The 19,845-nt window shown below is 36.0% G+C and overlaps 1 protein-coding gene across 4 annotated transcripts in view; it reads right to left on the bottom strand.

Annotated features, from left to right (window-relative positions):
- RALGAPA1 (Ral GTPase activating protein catalytic subunit alpha 1) overlaps nt 1-19,845 on the bottom strand; it is a 247,730-nt gene that overhangs the window by 166,966 nt on the left and 60,919 nt on the right. For all 4 annotated transcript variants that reach the window (XM_044918201.1, XM_044918202.1, XM_044918204.1 and 1 more), the window contains exon 11: nt 12,534-12,731. In XM_044918201.1, coding sequence (XP_044774136.1) covers nt 12,534-12,731 — 198 coding nt within the window. The remainder of the gene's footprint in view (nt 1-12,533; nt 12,732-19,845) is intronic.

The raw sequence follows: 19,845 nt of genomic DNA, 5'->3' as shown, positions 1-19,845 counted from the left end.
AGAATGCTGCAACAAGACAGTAAGCTGAAGAAGTAAACTGGAAATTATGGGTTCTTCTGCTAAGCATCTTCTCAGAATAGAGTTTCATTTCATTAGAAAAGCAATATATGTAAAAAAGGTTCTTCTCATTAATAAAATATAAAGAAAATAAAAAATCATCCATAAGGGTCAGACAGAAATTTTATCATTTTATATACAGAGACATTTTTCTATGTAGCTAATGTATAAACCTCCCTTCTGTAACTTACACACTTAAGAACGGTATTACTTAAAATTCTGTAAAACATGAATTTTGTTCTAAAGTAAATGCCAGAAACCAAACAACTTAAATAAAACAATAGAAAATAGCTTCTATTTATTTTACTTTAGAGTATTAAAATTCTAATTACTCAGAGAAGAATATTAGGTACTTCAAACCCCTAAGACTCCATCTTTCTGGTTGAGTTTTAGCTGTCAAAAGTCTTGCTGACTAAGGAGTTCCCTCAGGTGAAAAGCCACAAAAGCAGACATTTCACTCAGAGTTGTTCCCTTTTTTTAAACTTTCTTTCTAATTTCTTCCTGCTTGTGGTCACTCACCAATATTTTCAAATAGTTCATTTTTTTAAAAATATTTTGTCTAGAGCTTATAATTGTAATATGCAGGACGTTTAGTCTAATACAAACTACTCTGCTATTACCAAAGTACTGAAATCAGCTCCGTCTCCATAGCCAATACAATATACAATAGTATATTGTACTCCTCTCTTAAGCCTCATACTCCTATGATCAGGTATCTTCTGAACATTTCTTCCTGAATGACCCAAAAACAGCTCCAACTCAAAATATTTAAAAGTTAAGTTTACTAACCATGTCCTCCCATCCTTACCAACCCCTTTGGCCACCATAGTCACCACCACCAAACTCGCATTTTTAAAAATTCTATTCATGTGTGAATTCCAGCTACACCCTGTTGCGAAAGAAACAAACTTGAGACTCCTCCAATTCCTCATTTCTCTCACCCAATTAATCATCAAGACCTACTGATTTTACCACCAAAGAAACTTTTATCTGTCTTCTTCCTTATATTTCCACTGTAATTCCACTGTCCTGGCACTTCTCTCCCTTTGAACATTGCTAATATTTCCTAACTAGTCTCCTTGCCTCCAGGCTGGCCTCCAACCTATCTTCCACTCTCAGCTTGATATGATCTTCTGAAATATAGAACTATCCATGCCATTCTTCTATTTATAGTTCTTCAAAGGTTTTCCAGTATCTATCTAGCATGTAATCCCAGTCGCTACAATGTAGGCATACAAGTTTCTGAACAGAGTCTAGCTCTTGCCTATCTCATATTTCTAGCACTCTCTCCCACCTGTTCTTTACTATAGCCAAATATATATATATATACATAGATGTAAAATTTAGGGTCTCTCACATATTTGTAGATGTTATTCACACCATGTGGTTCCTTTCCCTTTCGTTACCTGCACTTCATATTATACTACCTCCTCCATGAAGCCTTCCCTAAGCCTAAGCAGAGTTAGGGATTCCGTCTTTCACACTCTAAGAGCATAGCAGTATTCTTTTGTAATACTTATTTTGCATGTTTGTCTTCTTGCTAAACTGTAAGTTATGTGAAGGTAGAAAAGAAGTCTTTTTCATGTTTCTATTTCCAACACTGGTTCTCCATATGGACATTACCATGTTTTACGGGGCACTCTCAGAGTGTTTTATTGTCACAAAAATTGAGAATACCACAGAGATTTAATGGGATGAGCCAGGGAATGCTAAACATACCACAAGATGCATGACAGTCTGTCTGCACACACAGAAACTGTCTTGTATTCCACGTCTTTCAAATGTCCCATGGACACTAAGAGAATAAAAAGCCACTATCTGAATCTATAACTTAACTCCATTTTATAATTAAAACCAAATTTGGGGGGCACGTGGGTGGCTCAGTCGTTAAGCGTCTGCCTTCGGCTCAGGTCATGGTCTCAGGGTCCTGGGATCGAGCCCCGCACTGGGCTCCCTGCTCAGTGGGAGGCCTGCTTCTCTCTCTCCCACTCCCCCTGCTTGTGTTCCCTCTCTCACTGTGTCTCTCTGTGTCAAATAAATAAATAAAATCTTAAAAAAAAAAAAAAAATTGGGGGGGGCTGGATGGCTCAGTCGTTAAGCGTCTGCCTTCCACTCAGGTCATGATCCCGGGGTCCTGGGATCGAGCCCCACATCGGGCTCCCTGCTCCACGGGAAGCCTGCTTCTCCCTCTCCCAATCCCCCTGCTTGCGTTCCTGCCCTCGCTATCTCTCCCTCTGTCGAATAAATAAAATTTTTTAAAAAAAAAAAACCAAATTTTAAATCATTTTTATATATATTAAACTTATCAGAAATATAAATCAGTGAATGATTATCTTTTTTTGCTGTTCATGCCATTAGCAAGAGTTGCTGGCATTCTGAAAAATGCACATTTCTAATAATAAAACTAGCTGCAGGATTTGAGTAGTCAACATGTTTTATCTATAAAACACACTTACATCACCAGGCTTTTGTAGCTTCCTTCTTTCCTTTCTCCCTCCTTTCCACTGTTTATTTAATTAGGTATGTAGATGTATTATTTTTGTATGTATCATTTTTATTTAAGGGTAGTAAATGATACAGGGTAAGCTCAGTATTAAGGCATAAATTTATGACAAAAATTGGGGGAAAACAAATTATTTAAACTGATAGGTTTATTTTCTAGATTGATGCAAAAATTGGATGTTTTAACTGATGCATAAAAAACAGAACTATAATTATTTCATAATTTACATGGTAAATTTAATTTACTTCAATTATATTTCTCAGTTACATTTGGTTACATTTCTTTTTTTTTTTTTCATTTAGTTACATTCCTTAGTTACATTTTTCTCTTTTTAGAAATAGGGAAGGATGCTCTACATATATATATATTATACATATGCACATACAAATATTGATTCACTGAATCCCTGCAGAATGTGGCCTATTCATTCCTATGTTAATATCCTGTTAATCCACTGATGAGATTAAACACCAAGGTAAAAAAAAAAAAAAATTACCAAATCACTCCTATCCAGATTTAGTAAAATATGCGTCAGTGTCACATTCCCCAACTTTTTTTTTTAAACTAACATATAATGTATTATTTGTTTCAGGGGTACAGGTCTATGATTCATCAGTCTTACACAATACACAGCACTCACTATAGTACTTACCCTCCCCAAATGTCCATCACCCAGCCACCCCATCCCTCCCACCCCCCTCCACTCCAGCAACCCTCAGTTTGTTTTCTGAGATTAAGAGTCTCTTATAGTTTGTCTCCCTCTCTGGTTTCATCTTATTTCATTTTTCCCTCCCCTTCCCTATGATCTTCTGTCTTGTTTCTCAAATTCCTCATATCAGTGAGATCATATGATACTTGTCTTTCACTGACTGACTTATTTCGCTTAGCATAATACCTTCTAGTTCCATCCACTGGCAAGACTTCTTTTTTTTTTTGATGGCTGCATAATATTGCATTGTATATATATACCACATCTTCTTTATCCATTCATCAGTCAATGGACATCTAGGCTCTTTCCACAGTTTGGCTATTGTGGACATTGCTGCTATAAACATTGGGGTGCAGGTGCCCCTTCAGATCACTACATTTGTATCTTTGGGGTAAATACTTAGTAGTGCAATTGCTGGATCATAGGTAGCTCTATTTTCAGCTTTTTGAGGAACCTCCATACTGTTCTCCAGAGTGGCTGCACCAACTTGCATTCCCACCAACAGTGTAGGAGGGTTCCCCTTTCTACGCATCCCGGCCAACATCTGTCATTTCCTGACTTGTTGATTTTAGCCATTCTGACTGGTGTGAGGTGGTATCTCATTGTGGTTTTGATTTGGATTTCCCTGATGCTGAGCAATGTTGAGCACTTTTTCATGTTGTCTGTTGGCCATTTGGATGTCTTCTTTGGAAAAATGTCTGTTCATGTCTTCTGCCCATTTCTTGATTGGATCATTTGTTCTTTGGGTGTTGAGTTTGTTAAGTTCTTTATAGATTTTGGATACTAGCCCTTTATCTGATATGTCATTTGCAAATATCTTCTCCCATTCTGTCAGCTGTCTTTTGGTTTTGTTGACTGCTTCTTTTGCTGTGCAGAAGTTTTTTATCTTGATGAAGTCCCAATAGTTCATTTTTATCCTTGCTTCCCTTGCCTTTGGCGATGTTTCTAGGAAGAAGTTGCTGCGGCTGAGGTCGAAGAGGTTGCTGCCTGTGTTCTCCTCAAGGATTTTGATGGATTCCTGTCTCACCTTTAGGTCTTTCATCCATTTTAAGTCTATTTTTGTGTATGGTGTAAGGAAATGGCCCAGTTTCATTCTTCTGCAAGTGGCTGTCCAATTTTCCCAACACCATTTGTTGAAGAGACTTTTTTTCCATTGGACACTCTTTCCTGCTTTGTCTAAGATTAGTTGACCAAAGAGTTGAGGGTCCATTTCTGGGCTCTCTATTCTGTTCCAGTGATCTATGTGTCTGTTTTTGTGCCAGTACCAGACTGTTTTGATGATTACAGCTTTGTAATAGAGCTTGATGTCCGGAATTGTGATGCCGCCAGCTTTGCTTTTCTTTTTCAACATTCCTCCGGCTACTTGGGGTCTTTTCTGGTTCCATACAAATTTTAGGATTATTTGTTCCATTTCTTTGAAAAAACTTGATGGTATTTTGATAGGAACTGCATTAAATGTGTAGATTGCTCTAGGTAGCATAGACATTTGCACAATATTTGTTCTTCTAATCCATGAGCATGGAACGTTTTTGGTTAGAACCTGGCCTATGACAAGGATTAAAAAACTGAAGGACAAGAATTAATTTACACTTAAAGAATAAATGATACCAGGTACCCAAATTTCACTTCCACTCTGTCTTCCCTCATCTGTTCTCCTCTATGAGTAAACTCCAGCCTTTCTTATCACAGACCAGTTTATTCTGCAGTTAAGGATGTTTTCTATGCTGCAATGTGCAATAGTGCAAAACTTTCCAAGAAAGAATTCAGAATATTCTGGTTTGTTGTAAGTACCCAACTCCTAGAATAAGACAGGTAAGGGGAAACTGTAGTTTGGTAATCATCCTTAAGAAATATGTACTACAACATTAATTTTTATCTAGTACCACAGTTTTATATATTACACCTTTTTTATTGAAGTATAATTGACATACAGTATTTGTATGAGTTTCAGGTGTACAACATAGTTATTCAACATTTATATACATTTCAAAATGATCACAATAAGTGTAATTACCATGTCACCTTACGAAGTTATTAAAATACTATTAAATATATGCTCTATGCTATACTTTACATCTCTGTGACTTATTTTATAACTTGAAGTTTGTAGCTCTTAATCCCCCCTTCACCTATTTCGCATCTCTCTCCCAACTTCCACCCCAGTGGCAACCACCAGCAGGTTCTCTGTATTTATGAGTCTATTCCTATTTTATTTTTCATTTATTTTTTTATAAACTACATATAAGTGAAATCATATGGTATTTCTCTTTCCCAGACTTATTTCACTTAGCATAATGCCCTCTAGGTCCATCCATGTTGTCACAAATGGCAAGATTTCATTCTTTCTCAGGGCTAAGTAATGTCTAAGTGTGTGTGTGTGTGTGTGTGTGTGTGTGTGTGTGTGTGTGTAGAGAGAACATTTTCTTTATCCATTCATCTACTGATGGGACCTTAGTTATTTCCATATCTTGGCTACTGTAAATGATGCTGCAATGAACACAGGAGTGCATATATCGTTTTGAATTAGTGTTTCCATTCAGCTAAATACTCAGAAGGGGATTTCCTGATCATATGGTATTTTTATTTTTAATTTTTTGAGTAATCGCCAACTGTTTTCCAGAGTGCAACAATTTGCATTCTCACCAACAGGACATAAGAGTTCTCTTTTCTCCACACCCTCACAAACACTTGTTTTTGTTTTGTTTTGTTTTGTTTTTTGATACGACCATTCTGATAGGTGTGAGGAGGTATCTCACTGTAGTTTTGATTTGCATTTCCCTGATGATTAGTGATGTTGAGCATCTTTTCATGTGTCTGTTGGCCCTGTATGCTTCTTCGAAAAATGTCTATTCAGATTCTCTGTTCATGTTTTAATCAGACTGTTTAGCTGGTGTAGAGTTGTAGGAGTTCTTTATGTATTTTGGATATAAACCCCTTACTGGATATATCATTTGCAAATACATTCTCCCATTCAATAGGTTGCATTTTTGTTTTGCTGATGGTTTCCTTTGCTATGCAAAAACTTTTCAGTTTGTTGTAGTCCCGACCGTTTATTTTTGCTTTTGTTGCCCTTGCGTGAGGAGGCAGATTCAAAAATACATTACTAAGACAGCTGTCAAAGAGCTTAACACCTATGTTTTCTTTCAGGAGTCTTACAGTGTCAGGTGTTACACTTAGGTCTTTAACCCATTTTGAGTTTATTTTTGTGTACGGTGTAAGAAAGTGGTCCAGTTTCATTCTTTTGCATGTAGCTGTCCAGTTTTCCCACACCACTTATTGATGAAACTGTCTTTACTCCACTGTATATTTTTGCCACCTTTGTCAATAATTAATTAACCAAATAAGGGTGAGTTTATTTCTGGACTCTCTGTCCTGTTCCACTGATCTCTGTGTCTCTTTTTGTGCAATTACCATACTGTTTTGATTACTACAACTTTGTAGTATAGTTTGAAATCAGGAAGTGTACAGTATAGGTTGAATTACCTCCAGCTTTGTTCTTCTTTCTCAAGATTGCTTTGACTATTCAGAGTATTTTGTGGTTCCATACAAATTTTAGAAATATTGGCTCTGTGAAAATTGCTACTGGTATCCTGAGAAGGATTGCACTGAATCTGTAGATTGCTTTGGAAAGTATGGACATTTTAACAATGTTAATCATTCCAATCCATGAGCATGGTATATCTTTCCATTGTGTCTTCTTCAATTTCTTCCATCAGTGTCTTACAGTTTTCAGTGTACAGGTCTTTCACTTCACTGGTGAAATTTATTCCTAGGTATTTTATTCTTTTTGGTACAATTGTAAATGGAATTGTTTTCTTAATTTCTCTTTCTGCTACTTTGTTATTAATGTATAGAAATGCAACAGATTTCAGTATATTAAGTTTGCATACTGTGACATTACTGAATTTATTAGTTTTAACAGTTTTTGTGGAATCTTTAATGTTTTCTATGTATAACCCTATGTTATTTGCAAATAGTGACAGTTTTACTTCTTCCTTAATAATCTGGACGCTTTGGGGCTCCTGGGTGGCTCAGTCATTAAGCATCTGCCTTCGGCTCGGGTCATGATCCCAGGTCCTGGAATCGAGCCCTGCATTGGGCTCCCTGCTCGGCAGGAAGCCCACTTCTGCCTCTCCCACTCCCCTGCTTGTGTTCCTGCTCTATCAAATAAATAAAAATTTAAAAAATAATAATAATAATTTGGATGCCTTTTCTTTTTATCTGATTGCTATGGCTAGGACTTCCAATATTATGCTGAATAAAAGTGGTAAGAGTAGACATCCTTGCCTTATTCCTGATTTTAGAGGAAATGCTCTCAGTTTTTCACCATTGAGTATGATGTCAGCCATGGGTTTTTCATATATGGTCTTTATTAAAATATGTTCCCTCTAAACCCACTTTGTTGAGAGTTTTTATCATAAATGGAAGTTGAATTTTGTCAAGTGCTTTTTCTGCATCTATTGAAATGATCATATGGTTTTTACCCTTCCTTTTGTTAATATGGTGTATCATGTTGATTGATTTGCAAATACTCAACCATCCTTGCATCCCCAGAATAAATCCCACTTGAACATAGTGAATGATTCTTTTAATGTATTTCTGAATGCAGTTTGCTAATATTTTGTTGAGGATTTTTGCATCTATATCCATCAAGGATATTGGTCTATAGTTTTCTTTTTTTATAGCATCTGTGTCTGGTCTTGGTATCAGGGTAATGCTAGCCTCATAGAATGTATTTGGAAGGTTTCATTACACTTCAGTTTTTTGGAATAAGTTTGAGAAAAACAGGTATCAACTCTTCCTTAAATGCCTGATGGAACTTAACTGTAAACCTATCTTGTCCTGGACTTTTGTTTGTTGGGAGTTTCTTGATTACCAAAATCAATTTTGTTACTAGTAACTGTTCTGTTCAGATTTTCTATTTCTTTCTGATTCAGTTTTGGAATACTGTATGTTTCTAGGAATTTATTCTTTTTCTAGGATGTCCCATTTGTTGGCATATAATTTTTTGTAGTAGTCTCTTATAAGCCTTTGTATTACTATTGTATCGGTTGTTACTACTTTTTCATTTCTCATTTTATTTGGGTCCTCTCTCTTTTTCTTTACGAGTCTGGCTAAAGTTCTGTCAATTTTGTTTATCTTTTCAAAGAACCAGCCCTTAGTTTCATCAATCTTTTCTATTGTATTTTTAGTCAGTTTCATTTATTTTTCCTCTGATCTTTATTACTTCCTTCTACTAACTTTGGGCTTTGTTCTTCTTTTTTTAGTTCTTTTAGGTATAAGGTTAGATTGTTCATTTGAGATTTTTCTTGATTATTCAGGTAGGCCTGTATTTATATAAACTTCTCTCTTAGAACTGCTTTTGCTGGGTCCCAAAGATTTAGTAATGTTGTCTTCATTTTTGTTTACCTTAAGGTATTTTTTTTCCTCAAGGTGTTTTTTTTTTTTTATTTCTTCATTGACCCATTGCTTATTTGGCAGCATGTTGTTTATTCTCTATGTCTTTGTGTTTTTTCCAGTTTTTTCCTTCTAATTTATTTCTAGTTTTATAAATATTGTGGTTGGAAAAGACGCTTGATATGATTTTGATCTTCTTAAATTTACTGAGACTGTTCTGTGGCCTAATATGTGACCTATCTTGCAGAATGTTCCATCTGCGTTATAAAAAATGTGTATTCTGTTTTTAGATGGAATGTTCTGTACGTATTTGCTTAAGTCCATCTGATCTAATGTCTCAAACAAAGCCACTATTTTTTTATTAACTTTCTGTCTGGACAATCTATCCATTGATGTTAAGTGGGTGTTAAAGTTGCCTACTATTATTGTATTACTGTCAATTTCTCCCTTTATGTCTGTTAATATCTGCTTTATATATTTAGATGCTCTCATGCTAGATGCATATATTTTATATTCGTTGGACTGCTCCCTTCATCATTACGTAATGCCCTTCTCTCTTCTACCATCTTTGTTTTAATGTTTATCGTGTCTGATACAAGTATTGCTACCCCAGCTTTATTGATCATTCCCATTTGCATAGAGTATCTTTTTTATCCCATCACTTTCAGTCTGTATGTGTCTTGTAGGCAGCATACTGATGGGTCTTTTTTTTTTAAATCTATTCAATTACTTTATGACTTTTGATTGAACATTTAGTCCATGTACATTAATTATTGATAGGTATGTACTTACTGCCATTTTGTTCATTGTTTTCTAGCTGTTTTTATAATTCTTCTATGTTCCTTCTTTCTTGCTGTCTTCTCTTGTGATTTGATGACTATCTTCAGTTTTGTGCTTGGATTCCTTTATTTTTTGTGTACCCATTACAGGTTTTTTGTTTGTAGTTGCCATAAGGTTATGTATAACACCCTATGTGTTAGTCATCTATTTTAAGTTGATGGTCACTTAAGTTCAAACACATTCTAACTGGACTACATTTTTACCTCCCCCTCGCCACATATTATGTGTCTGACACATTTTACATGTTTTAATTTTGTGTTTCCCTTACCTAGTTACTGTAAATATAGTTGACTTTACTACTTTTTTCTTTTAACCTTCATGCTAGCTTTTTAAGTGACTGACCTACTTCCTTTATTATATGTTTGCTTTTACCAGTTGTAGAAGTGCTGACAATACTGACTCCACTGTTGGCCCTCCATCTTGTTCTTATTTGCTTGATGACCTCTCTTGGGGCTGCATGTTCCAGGCCCTTGGAGATTAAGATACATATGTTAGAAATGCCTGCCAAGGCTGGGACGGGGGAAGCTTGCTTTGACTGCCCATGAATCTGTTAGAGATGATGCAGTCTTTTCCTTTCTGATGCACAGGTGGCACCACACAATCTAATTAAAAGGTCAGCTGTCAATTAAGTGCATGTGAACCCTCTGATCACATAGTAATGCCCTTCTGCACATCTCTTGCTCTATAAAATCTACGGACTAAGGTCTAGACTTTGTGGAGGATAGCTGTACAGCACATGGATCCTCATCTGCCTAATCACCTCATCAATAAGCTACCCTGAATAAAACTCAGTAAACCATATGGAGTTGCCTTCTTTGATTTCCAGTCTCAAAGTGTCTTCTCAGCTTGGGGAGTACTCTACTGTCCCTCCCCTACTTTTTAACACCAGTGAAATGTTTTCTTTCATAATTTTTTTTACTTCTAGTTATGGCTTTTTCTTTTCTGCATAAAGAAGTCACTTTAACATTTCCTATAAGGCTGGTGCAGTGGTGATGAACATCTCTAACTTTTGTTTGTCTGGGAAACTCTTTATCTCCAGTTCTGAATTATAACCTTGCCGGGTATTCTTGGCTGTAGGTTTCTCCTTTGAGTACATTAAATACATCATGCCATTCCCTCTGGCTTGCAAAGTTTCTGGGGAAAACTCAGTTGAGAGTCTTGTAAATGTTCCCTTGTATGGAAGTTGCTTTTCTCTTGCTGCTTTTAAAATTCTATTTTAATTATTATGTGGACATCTCTGGGTTCATCTTATTTGGGGCTATCTATGCTTCCTGAACCTGGATGTCTGTTTCCTTTCTCAGTTTAGGAAAGTTCTCAGCTGTTTTTCCTTCAAATAAGTTTTCTGCCCCTTTCTCACTCCCTTCTTCTGGGACCCCTATAATGCAAATGTTAATACTTTTGATGTTGCCCCATAAGTCCCTCACCCTATCTATATAAAATTCTTTTTCCTTTTGCTGCTCAGCTTGGATATTTCCACCATTCTGTCTTCCAGATCACTGATCCATTCTTCTGTACCCTCTCCCCAGTTGTTGATTCCCTCTGGTATACTTTCCATTCAGTCAAAAAATATCCTTCGTGTACATCTCAAACTCAAAGCTCTGCAAACCGCTGTCTCTGTACTGGATCTCAGAGTGTGTGAGACTGTGGGTGGGACCTTTAGGAGCACTGTCTGTTTCCTATAGCCCCTTGGTTGTCCCAGTATAAGCTTCAATGATTTTAAAAGCTCCTAAAGTTAAGCTCTGCTGATTTTCAAAGCCAGATGTTGTGTGTGTGTGTGGGGGGGTCTCATTTTTCCTGTGCCGATCTCCAGAGCGGGGATGTATGACAGGGTGCTTAAATCCCTTGCTCCTCAGGGAGGATCTCTGGGCCTGCGACATGAAATCACTTGTGGGTCACCAGACTGGGGGTTTGGTTCCCAACCTGACTGCATCTCTGCCACACTTTACCCTTCTCAAGGTGGCTTTTTTTTTTCCCCTTTCTTTTTCTTTTCTTTTTTTTTAATTTTTTTAAGTAAGCTCTATGCCCAACATGGGACTTGAACTCACAACCCTGAGATTAAGAGTCACTCTACCAACCGAGCCAGCCAGGCACCCTGTGGCTTTTTCTTTTTATCTTTAGCTGTGCAAGAGCTGGTCTCCTAGTCTCCAGGTCTTTCTCAGTGAGAGTTCCTTTTTATGTAGTTGCAGTCTTGCTGTGTTTGTGGGAAGAGGTGAGCTCAGGATCTGCATATACTCTGCCATCCTCCTATCAGTCTCAAATATTACACCTTTTAAAATGGCATCTAATTTTGATCTACACAATGAATTAAACAATCAGTATACAATCTCAATAGTAATTTTTTAAAGCTGTGACATCAAAGAGCGTTAGGACAGGGTACTGTGGTTAACTGTTATATTACCTATGTTGCAAAATATACTAAAAGGTATCTTTAAGCCGAGATGCCCTTCAACAGATGAATGGATAAAGAAGATGTGGTCCATATATACAATGGAATATTACTCAGCCATCAGAACACATGAATACCCAACTTTTATATCAACATGGATGGGACTGGAGGAGATTATGCTAAATGAAATAAGTCAAGCAGAGAAAGTCAATTATCATATGGTTTCACTTACTTGTGGAACATAAGGAATAGCATGGAGGACATTAGGAGAAGGAAGGGAAAAATGAGGGGGGGTGGAATTGGAGGGAGAGATGAACCATGAGAGACTATGGACTGAGAAACAAACAGGGTTTTAGAGGGGAGGGGGAAGGGGGGATGGGTTAGCCTGGTGATGGGTATTAAGGACGGCACATACTGCATGGAGCACTGGGTATTATATGAAAACAATGGATCGTGGATTACCACATCAAAAACCAATGATGTATTATATGGTGACTAACATAACATAATAAAATTTTTAAAAAAAAGGTATCTTTAACTTCCCATTTATTAAGTATATGTATCTCAACATATTATTACACTTTTGTGAAAATCTAATCTATTAAACTTATACTAAAATATGTTAAGTCTTATGAGTTTACCTCTTCTCTCTTTTCTCCTTCTTCCATTGAAATAACATGGTCTGTGACATTGTCAATACAAGGTAAGTCCGAAGAAGAGATCACAATTTCTTCAGGTTCTTGCATAAACAAAGGTTTTTCTTCTTGCTGGATCCATTCTTGATATACTTTTACCACTTTTCTCATAGCTGCTGCTTCACAAATTGGTAATAAAAATGCCTAGTGAAAAAAACAGAGAACGCACATAATTATACATTTCACTTTGCTACAAACCACTAATACATACATTTTTATCTTATTATAAAGTATGATATAAATGATTTTTAAAGAGTTAAAAGTCAACCAATCCACTGTCAGAAAAAGCCTTTTGTTTCCAAAAAATTTGTAAATATGTTGACATAGAAATACTTTCAGCAGGGGTGCCTGGCTGGCTCAGTCAATACAGCATGCAACTCTTGATCTCGGGGTCATGAGTTCAAGCCCTACACTGGGTGTAGAGATTACTTAAAAATAAAATCTTTAAAAAAAAAAGGAAGAAATGCTTTTGGTAGATAGACATGGATTTCAAGTACAAGAGCAAAGATTTGTTTCACTTGTACTATCTATCTCAGAATGAAAATATTCTGTGTTTCATGAAATAACTATACTCCTACAAAGCTCAATGTAAATACTTTTCATAATAAATCAGTTTTATAACATTGTTTTTTTTAGATTACTATTGAAATAAATTTCGATGAGTTAAATTAAATCTGATTCCAAGAAGTAATACAAATTACATGAAAAAGGCAACTATAAGCACATAAGAAAAAATGTTACAGCTTTATTTCATTTTACATACAATAAATAATGTTAAACAATAAGGCAAAATACTTAAATAATTAAAAGGAATACCTTACAATTATTCTTTCCTTTATGTACTTTCTGGGTTGCCTTAACCTTTTAAAAAAAGTAAATTCTTCATCACAAAAATACTACATTTTCACAATAAAAAAACTTTTTTCTACAATTCAGACAGGCAAAAATAAACAGTAAAAGTACTCCATCTCACGACCCAAATTCCTTTCATCATGCATGTTTGTGTTCATGTGTTAACATTTTCACTGGACTTTCTCTTTACAAAAAAAAAAAGGAATTAAATTGCTTTTAATTTTTCCTTTTACAACCACTATTTATTAATTTCAACTCTAAAAGTCACAAGACCTTTACCTAAAAACCTGGCACTTCCTCCTATACAGCTATCAGTAGGTGTATTTAATAATAATAATGGGCTCAAATGACTATTTTATCTGAATGAAACTAGCCAAGAAAATCAGCTTTCCAAGATAATGATGAAAAGTTAATGTGTAATATCAACAGGATATTTAATGTAGTTTGGTAATCCTTTTATTTATTTATTATTATTAATTCCCCAGCAATCTACATTACTTGCTACTTTCTTTCATCTAACAAACCCATTCCAAAATTCTCACTCTCATATTCTAGCAGCCTAATGGTCAATGGCATGATTTGGATCATCACTGTCTGCTCTAAAAATATTTGTTTTATAATTCTAGAACAACTCAGCCTTCCTTAAAAAGGTTCAAGATATAAGAAAAAAATCTCAATCTCAAAGAAATTCTATTCTCAGATACTGAAAAATGAACTTTTTAAAATCGGCATGGAAACCCTCTACAGTTTCTGCTCAATTTTGCTGTGAACCTAAAACTGATCTAAAACAAAGTTTAATCATTTAAAAAATATTAGTAATCTCTAGAGCTAAGATATTTATTAATGCATAAATTGTCACACTATATCCCAAGTGGCTTGATGAATTTACTAAAACCCAGAGTATATATAACCTTTGTCCTTATAAGCCCCAAAGTCTGATTTTGCCAACACACTAAATATGGATCTTAAGGAAAGACTGATATTAGCCATGGCTAAAAAAAACTGATACATAAAAACCAGAGTGCCAATTTATACATTTACGACAAGAAATAACTGTCACACAAGAGAGAGGGAGAGAGAGAGAGCGTGCATGCAAGAGCTGGGGGAGGGGTGGAGAAAGAGGGAGAGAGAGAATACCAAGCAAGTTCCACACCCAGCACAGAGCCAGACACAGTGCTCGATCTCAAGACCCTGAGATCATGACCTGCGCTGAAATCAAGAGTCAGACGCTCAACCAACTGAGCCACCCAGGTGCCCCAACAGTTACAGAACTTCTTGATTCATTCACCAAATATTTACTAAGTGCCTACTTATGCCAGGCACTAAGGATACAATGATAAATGAATAAGAGAAGCATTCATGGAGGGTAGCAGGAAAGATCAGAATTCTAAAAGTAATTTTTTATAATAAATATAAAACTCAGAAGAGGTACTATGAAGAAGAGGACAATTTTCAAAAACATCATAAAGACGTACTTACTACGTGTGTGTGTGTGTGTGTGTGTGCATGTGCATGCAGGTGCATCTGTCTTTGAGCGGGTGGGTGAAGGTGGTCATGGAAGACTTCTCTGGTGTAATCATATTTAAGTTGTGATCTAAAGGATGAGATGAGTAGCAGGTAAAAAAAAGAAGGGGAAACGGGTAGAGAGGAAAGAAAGGAAGGCTGAAGAACAAAAGTTAAGATAGGGAAAATAATAATTGTGAAAGCTATGAGAATGGAATTACTTGAGAAATGTTAGGTAAACATATTTCTACTAAACTTATTTACCTATAGAAAGACTTGTGCTCTAGCTGGGCCTGCTAAGGGCAAAGTCATTATATGGCCATATACCTGATAATTAATGGGGAGTATTTTTATCTATATTATATTGTGGAACATATGAACCTTCAAAATAAGGAAAGAAATATTTCACAAATTCTCAATTTTTGAAAATTTATCAGTAATACTAAGCAGGTAAAAAAGCTTTCCTATGACAATCTAATCTTAGAAATTGATCCCTTTTCAAAACATGAATGATTCATTGGTGTCATCATCCTAAAATTTATTTTTCCTTAAGTTTTGCCTTAAAAATCACTTTTTCTTAAAAGAGTTATTCATTTATTTTAGAGAATACAAGCAGGGGCAAAGGGCAGAAGGAAAGGGAGAGAGGGAATCTCAAGCAGGCTCCAGGCCCAGCGCGGGTCTCAATCTCACAACCCCGAGATCATGACCTGAGCCAAAATCAAGAATCGGATGCTTAACTGACTGAGCCACCCAGGCACCCCTCAGGGTTGCGGGATCAGGCCCCTCATTGGGCTCTGCTTGAGATCCCTCTCTCCCTTTCCCTCTACCCCTCAGCCCCCATCCCTCTCTAAACAAAATAAATAAAAATAATTATCAGAATAAAAACATCTCAGAGAACTTCAGTTCGCAGCAATATCATTTAAAGATATCCTGGAATATTCCTGCATAAAATATCTAAAAAAATACAATATACCTTTTTAAATTAATGGCTCAGCTTGTAAGGATATTCTGAGTCCAGAACAAAAGGTGAGTATTAATCCAGACAGGCAAGTGAGCAATGAAGCTGCTGGCTGCTGCCTTGGAGAGCCTACAGAGTATTGGCTTAAATAGCCACCTGTACAGACAGGAGAGACAGATCAGAGTCCTACATGTAAAACTGACACCAATGAAGGCTACAAACTCAAGGCAAGCTAGGAGGGGAAGGCAAAAAACTCAACTCCAGAGAAGAGTCAGTGATGAAACTTGTCTACTGACTTGGGGTAGGGGAATACGAGGGAAGAATAGCCTTTCCTGCAAATTCATATTCTCAGGCTGGCCATCACATAACTTTGAGTAGTGCAAAGCAGGAAGAATCATAAGCTGAAAATTCTGATTTCAAGTAAACCAAGACTGGGGTGCCTGGCTGGTTCATTTGGTAGAGCATGCAACTCTTGATCTCGGGGTCATGAATTCAAGCCCCACATTGGGCTTAGAGCTTACTTAAAAATTTTAAAAATAAAAAATAAATAATGTAAACCAAGGTTGACAGGACCACCAAATACCTGGAGAAGCGAGAGCAATTCCTCTCTGGAGGAACACAACTTTCAACCCAGGTTTCAAAGTAATTCCCACAAAAGTCCAAAGAAATCTAAGTCCATATCACAAAAATCCAAAACAAAAAAACAAGGGTAAATTAACATAAACAACAAAAAGCCCAAACTGTAAAAACTTAAGTTAGTGGAATTAGTGGAATAAGGGCTATAAAATGAGTATTTTTAATATGTTTTAATTAAGAAAATGAAAATGAATATGAATAAAGAATGAATGAGCCACAGCAAAAAGTGGAAAACCACCAAATGCAAATTTTAAAAATTAAAATATAAGGAGCATGATTAAAAACTCAATGACAGGAGAACTGCTTCCAAGACTATGGTGGACTAGGTAACCCAACCAACCTTTTGATTGAAAAGACAAAATGGCAGATTAAAAGATAAATTTAATCTTAAATGCACAGATGAGCCAAAAAGCAGGAAAAAAATATTCAAAAATAAAAACCTATATGAAATCCAAACTCAGGTTTTACTGGGAGCAATAAAGCTGACTTTCACTTTGAGTGGCACCAATTACTTTGGTTTCCATTGACCTATTGTGGCAAAGCAGGGAGAACAACAGTAAAACTCTAAACAAAGTTGTATTTTCAACATATTGTCAGTGCGATGCTGAGTTAAACAAACGCAACCCATTAAAAGTTAGTAAGGTAAACTGCCCATACCTAAATGGGGAAGAGATAACGATAACAACAAAAATCTCCTCAGAGACATTAGAACTAAAAGCTAGCCGTAACAGAGGTTTATACTCTGTGTTCACATTATGTAGCTGGCTTGAACTTCAAATCAAGAATTCAGTTTAGGGCGCCTGGGTGGCTCAGTTGGTTAAGCGACTGCCTTCAGCTCAGGTCATGATCCTGGAGTCCCTGGATCGAGTCCTGCATCGGGCTCCCTGCTCAGCAGGGAGTCTGCTTCTCCCTCTGACCCTCCCCCCTCTCATGTGCTTGCTCTCTCTCATTCTCTCTCTCTCAAATAAATAAATAAAATCTTTAAAAAAAAAAAAGAATTCAGTTTAATGAGAGGTTGGTAGTGTCTCTTTGCATTTAGAAGAAGCAAATGCAACTCCTCTCTGAAGGAATTAACCTTTAACCAACCAAATCAGCAAATAAAGTCATAAGATACAAAAGCTCAGAATCAAAATTCTAAATTTCTGAAATCACAAACTACTGTGAAAAACATTTAGAGAACAGAGCATCATGAGAAAGCATATATGGCAGAATCAGATCTACAAAGACCGCAGGAATATTATAATGATCAGTCAATATAAAATAACTATGCTTAGTATAAATGAAATATAAGAACAAGAGACAAAATTAAATTAAAATTAAAATTAAATTAAAATTAATTAAAAAGGAAGTACCCCGGTGGCGCCTGGGTGGCTCAGTCGTTAAGCGTCTGCCTTCGGCTCAGGTCATGATCCCAGAGTCCTGGGATCGAGCCCCGCATCGGGCTCCCTGGTCTGCGGGAAGCCTGCTTCTCCCCCTCCCACTCCCCCTGCTTGTGTTCTCTTTCTCGCTGTGTATCTCTCTCTGTCAAATAAATAAAATCTTTAAAAAAAATAAAAAATAAAAAATAAAAAGGAAGTACCCAGAATGTAGGACAGAGAGACTAAGAGATGGAAAATATGAACTTGAGATTAACAGACATGTATAAAGTGAAAAGGTCTAACATATATCTTGTCAAGAGTCCTGGAAAGACAAGAAAAAAATGGGACAGAGGCAATATTTAGATAATGGCTGAAAATTTTCCAGAATTGTCAAAATAATCCATTAATGAAGTATGCCTCAAATATCCCCTAAAGAATAAATAAAAGGAAATCCAGACCTGGACACACCACAGTAAAATGTAAAATGCCAAATACTAAAAAAAGATATAAAAAAGAGCCAGAGAAGGGGTGCCTGGGTGGTTCAGTCAGTTAAGTGTCTGTCTTCAGCTCAGGTCACGATCCCGGGGCCTGGAATTGAGCCCCCTGTCAGGCTCCCTGCTCAGCAGTGCTACTCGCCCTCCTTGTGCTCTCTCTCTCATGCATTCTCTCTCTCAAATAAATAATCTTTAAAAAAAAAAAAAAGAGGTGGAGAAAAGATAATTAACTTATTAGTTCAACTGCTGGTTGACATCTCAACAGCAACAATGTAAAGCAAAAAATGGTGGGAAAGTATCTGAGCATCTAAAATGTGCTGGGTGAAAATAATTGTCAATCTAGAAGTCTATGTCCAACGGAAAAAGTCTTTCAAAAATAAAGACATTTTCGGACAGGGAAAAATTTGTAAGTATTTGATATCAATGGACATTTACTAAAAATTCTAAATGATGAACTTCATTCAAGCAGAGGAAAGTGATTCTAAATGAAAGATCTGAGACGGAAGACATCATAATTACAGAAAGTGATAAACCACATAACTAAATGTAAATCAACACTGAATGCACAAAATAATAATACTGGAGTAAAACACAAACCTTCAAAATAGAACTGATTTGATAATAACTATATGTTAAGTGGGGGGGGTGGAAATTAGAGTAATAAGGTCAAGCTCCTTATACTGATTAGAAAAAAGGTAAAAAAAAAAATAACTTTAGACCTTGGGAAGTAAAGTATATATGTTAAATTTATATAGTAATCACTAAAGAAAAAGGAATAATGTATAACGTTATTGGTGATAGGAAAAGGATACAAAATGAGAAAACATCAATTAAAAAGAAAGGAAAAAATAAGACAATAATGTAACAAAAGAAATACAGACATGGTAAAAAAAAACAGAACAAAATATGACAGTATCAGTAAATCCAAAATATCAGTAATTATAATAAATATAAATATTCCAGTTAAAAGACAAAGATTTTTCTTTTTATTCACAAGGAAGTTTAATAAAAGGCCAGCTCACCTTCCCACTCTATCTGATTACCCTGCCCATCTTTTTTGCCAGTTCCCCTTGCTTGTGCTCACAGGTCTTTGTCCTTGGACTTCTTCTCTTCACGACCTTCCTGTTTTTCCAGGCCGACCTCATTCACTTTTTTTTTTTATTCCAGGAATTTATTTTTAGGAAATATTTATGCATGTACACAAAGATTTTATACATCAAGATACTCACTTCAGCATTGTATCTAATAGCAAAATTTTGATAACTATCAATAGGTAATGGTTTCAATAACTGATGGGTGTCTATGTATTGGGATTGTACAGCAGCCATTAAAAACAATGTTGTAGAAGAATGGTTAGTCTTATTGGAAAATGTTCAGATCACATTAATAACACAAGCAGACCTCAAACAATATAAACAAAAAGAGTCTTTTAATAATGTATACATGTGCATGGATTT

This window comes from Neomonachus schauinslandi, chromosome 9 (genome assembly GCF_002201575.2).
Source record: "Neomonachus schauinslandi chromosome 9, ASM220157v2, whole genome shotgun sequence".
NCBI lineage: Eukaryota > Metazoa > Chordata > Mammalia > Carnivora > Phocidae > Neomonachus > Neomonachus schauinslandi.
This window is presented reverse-complemented; position numbering and strand designations above follow the sequence as displayed.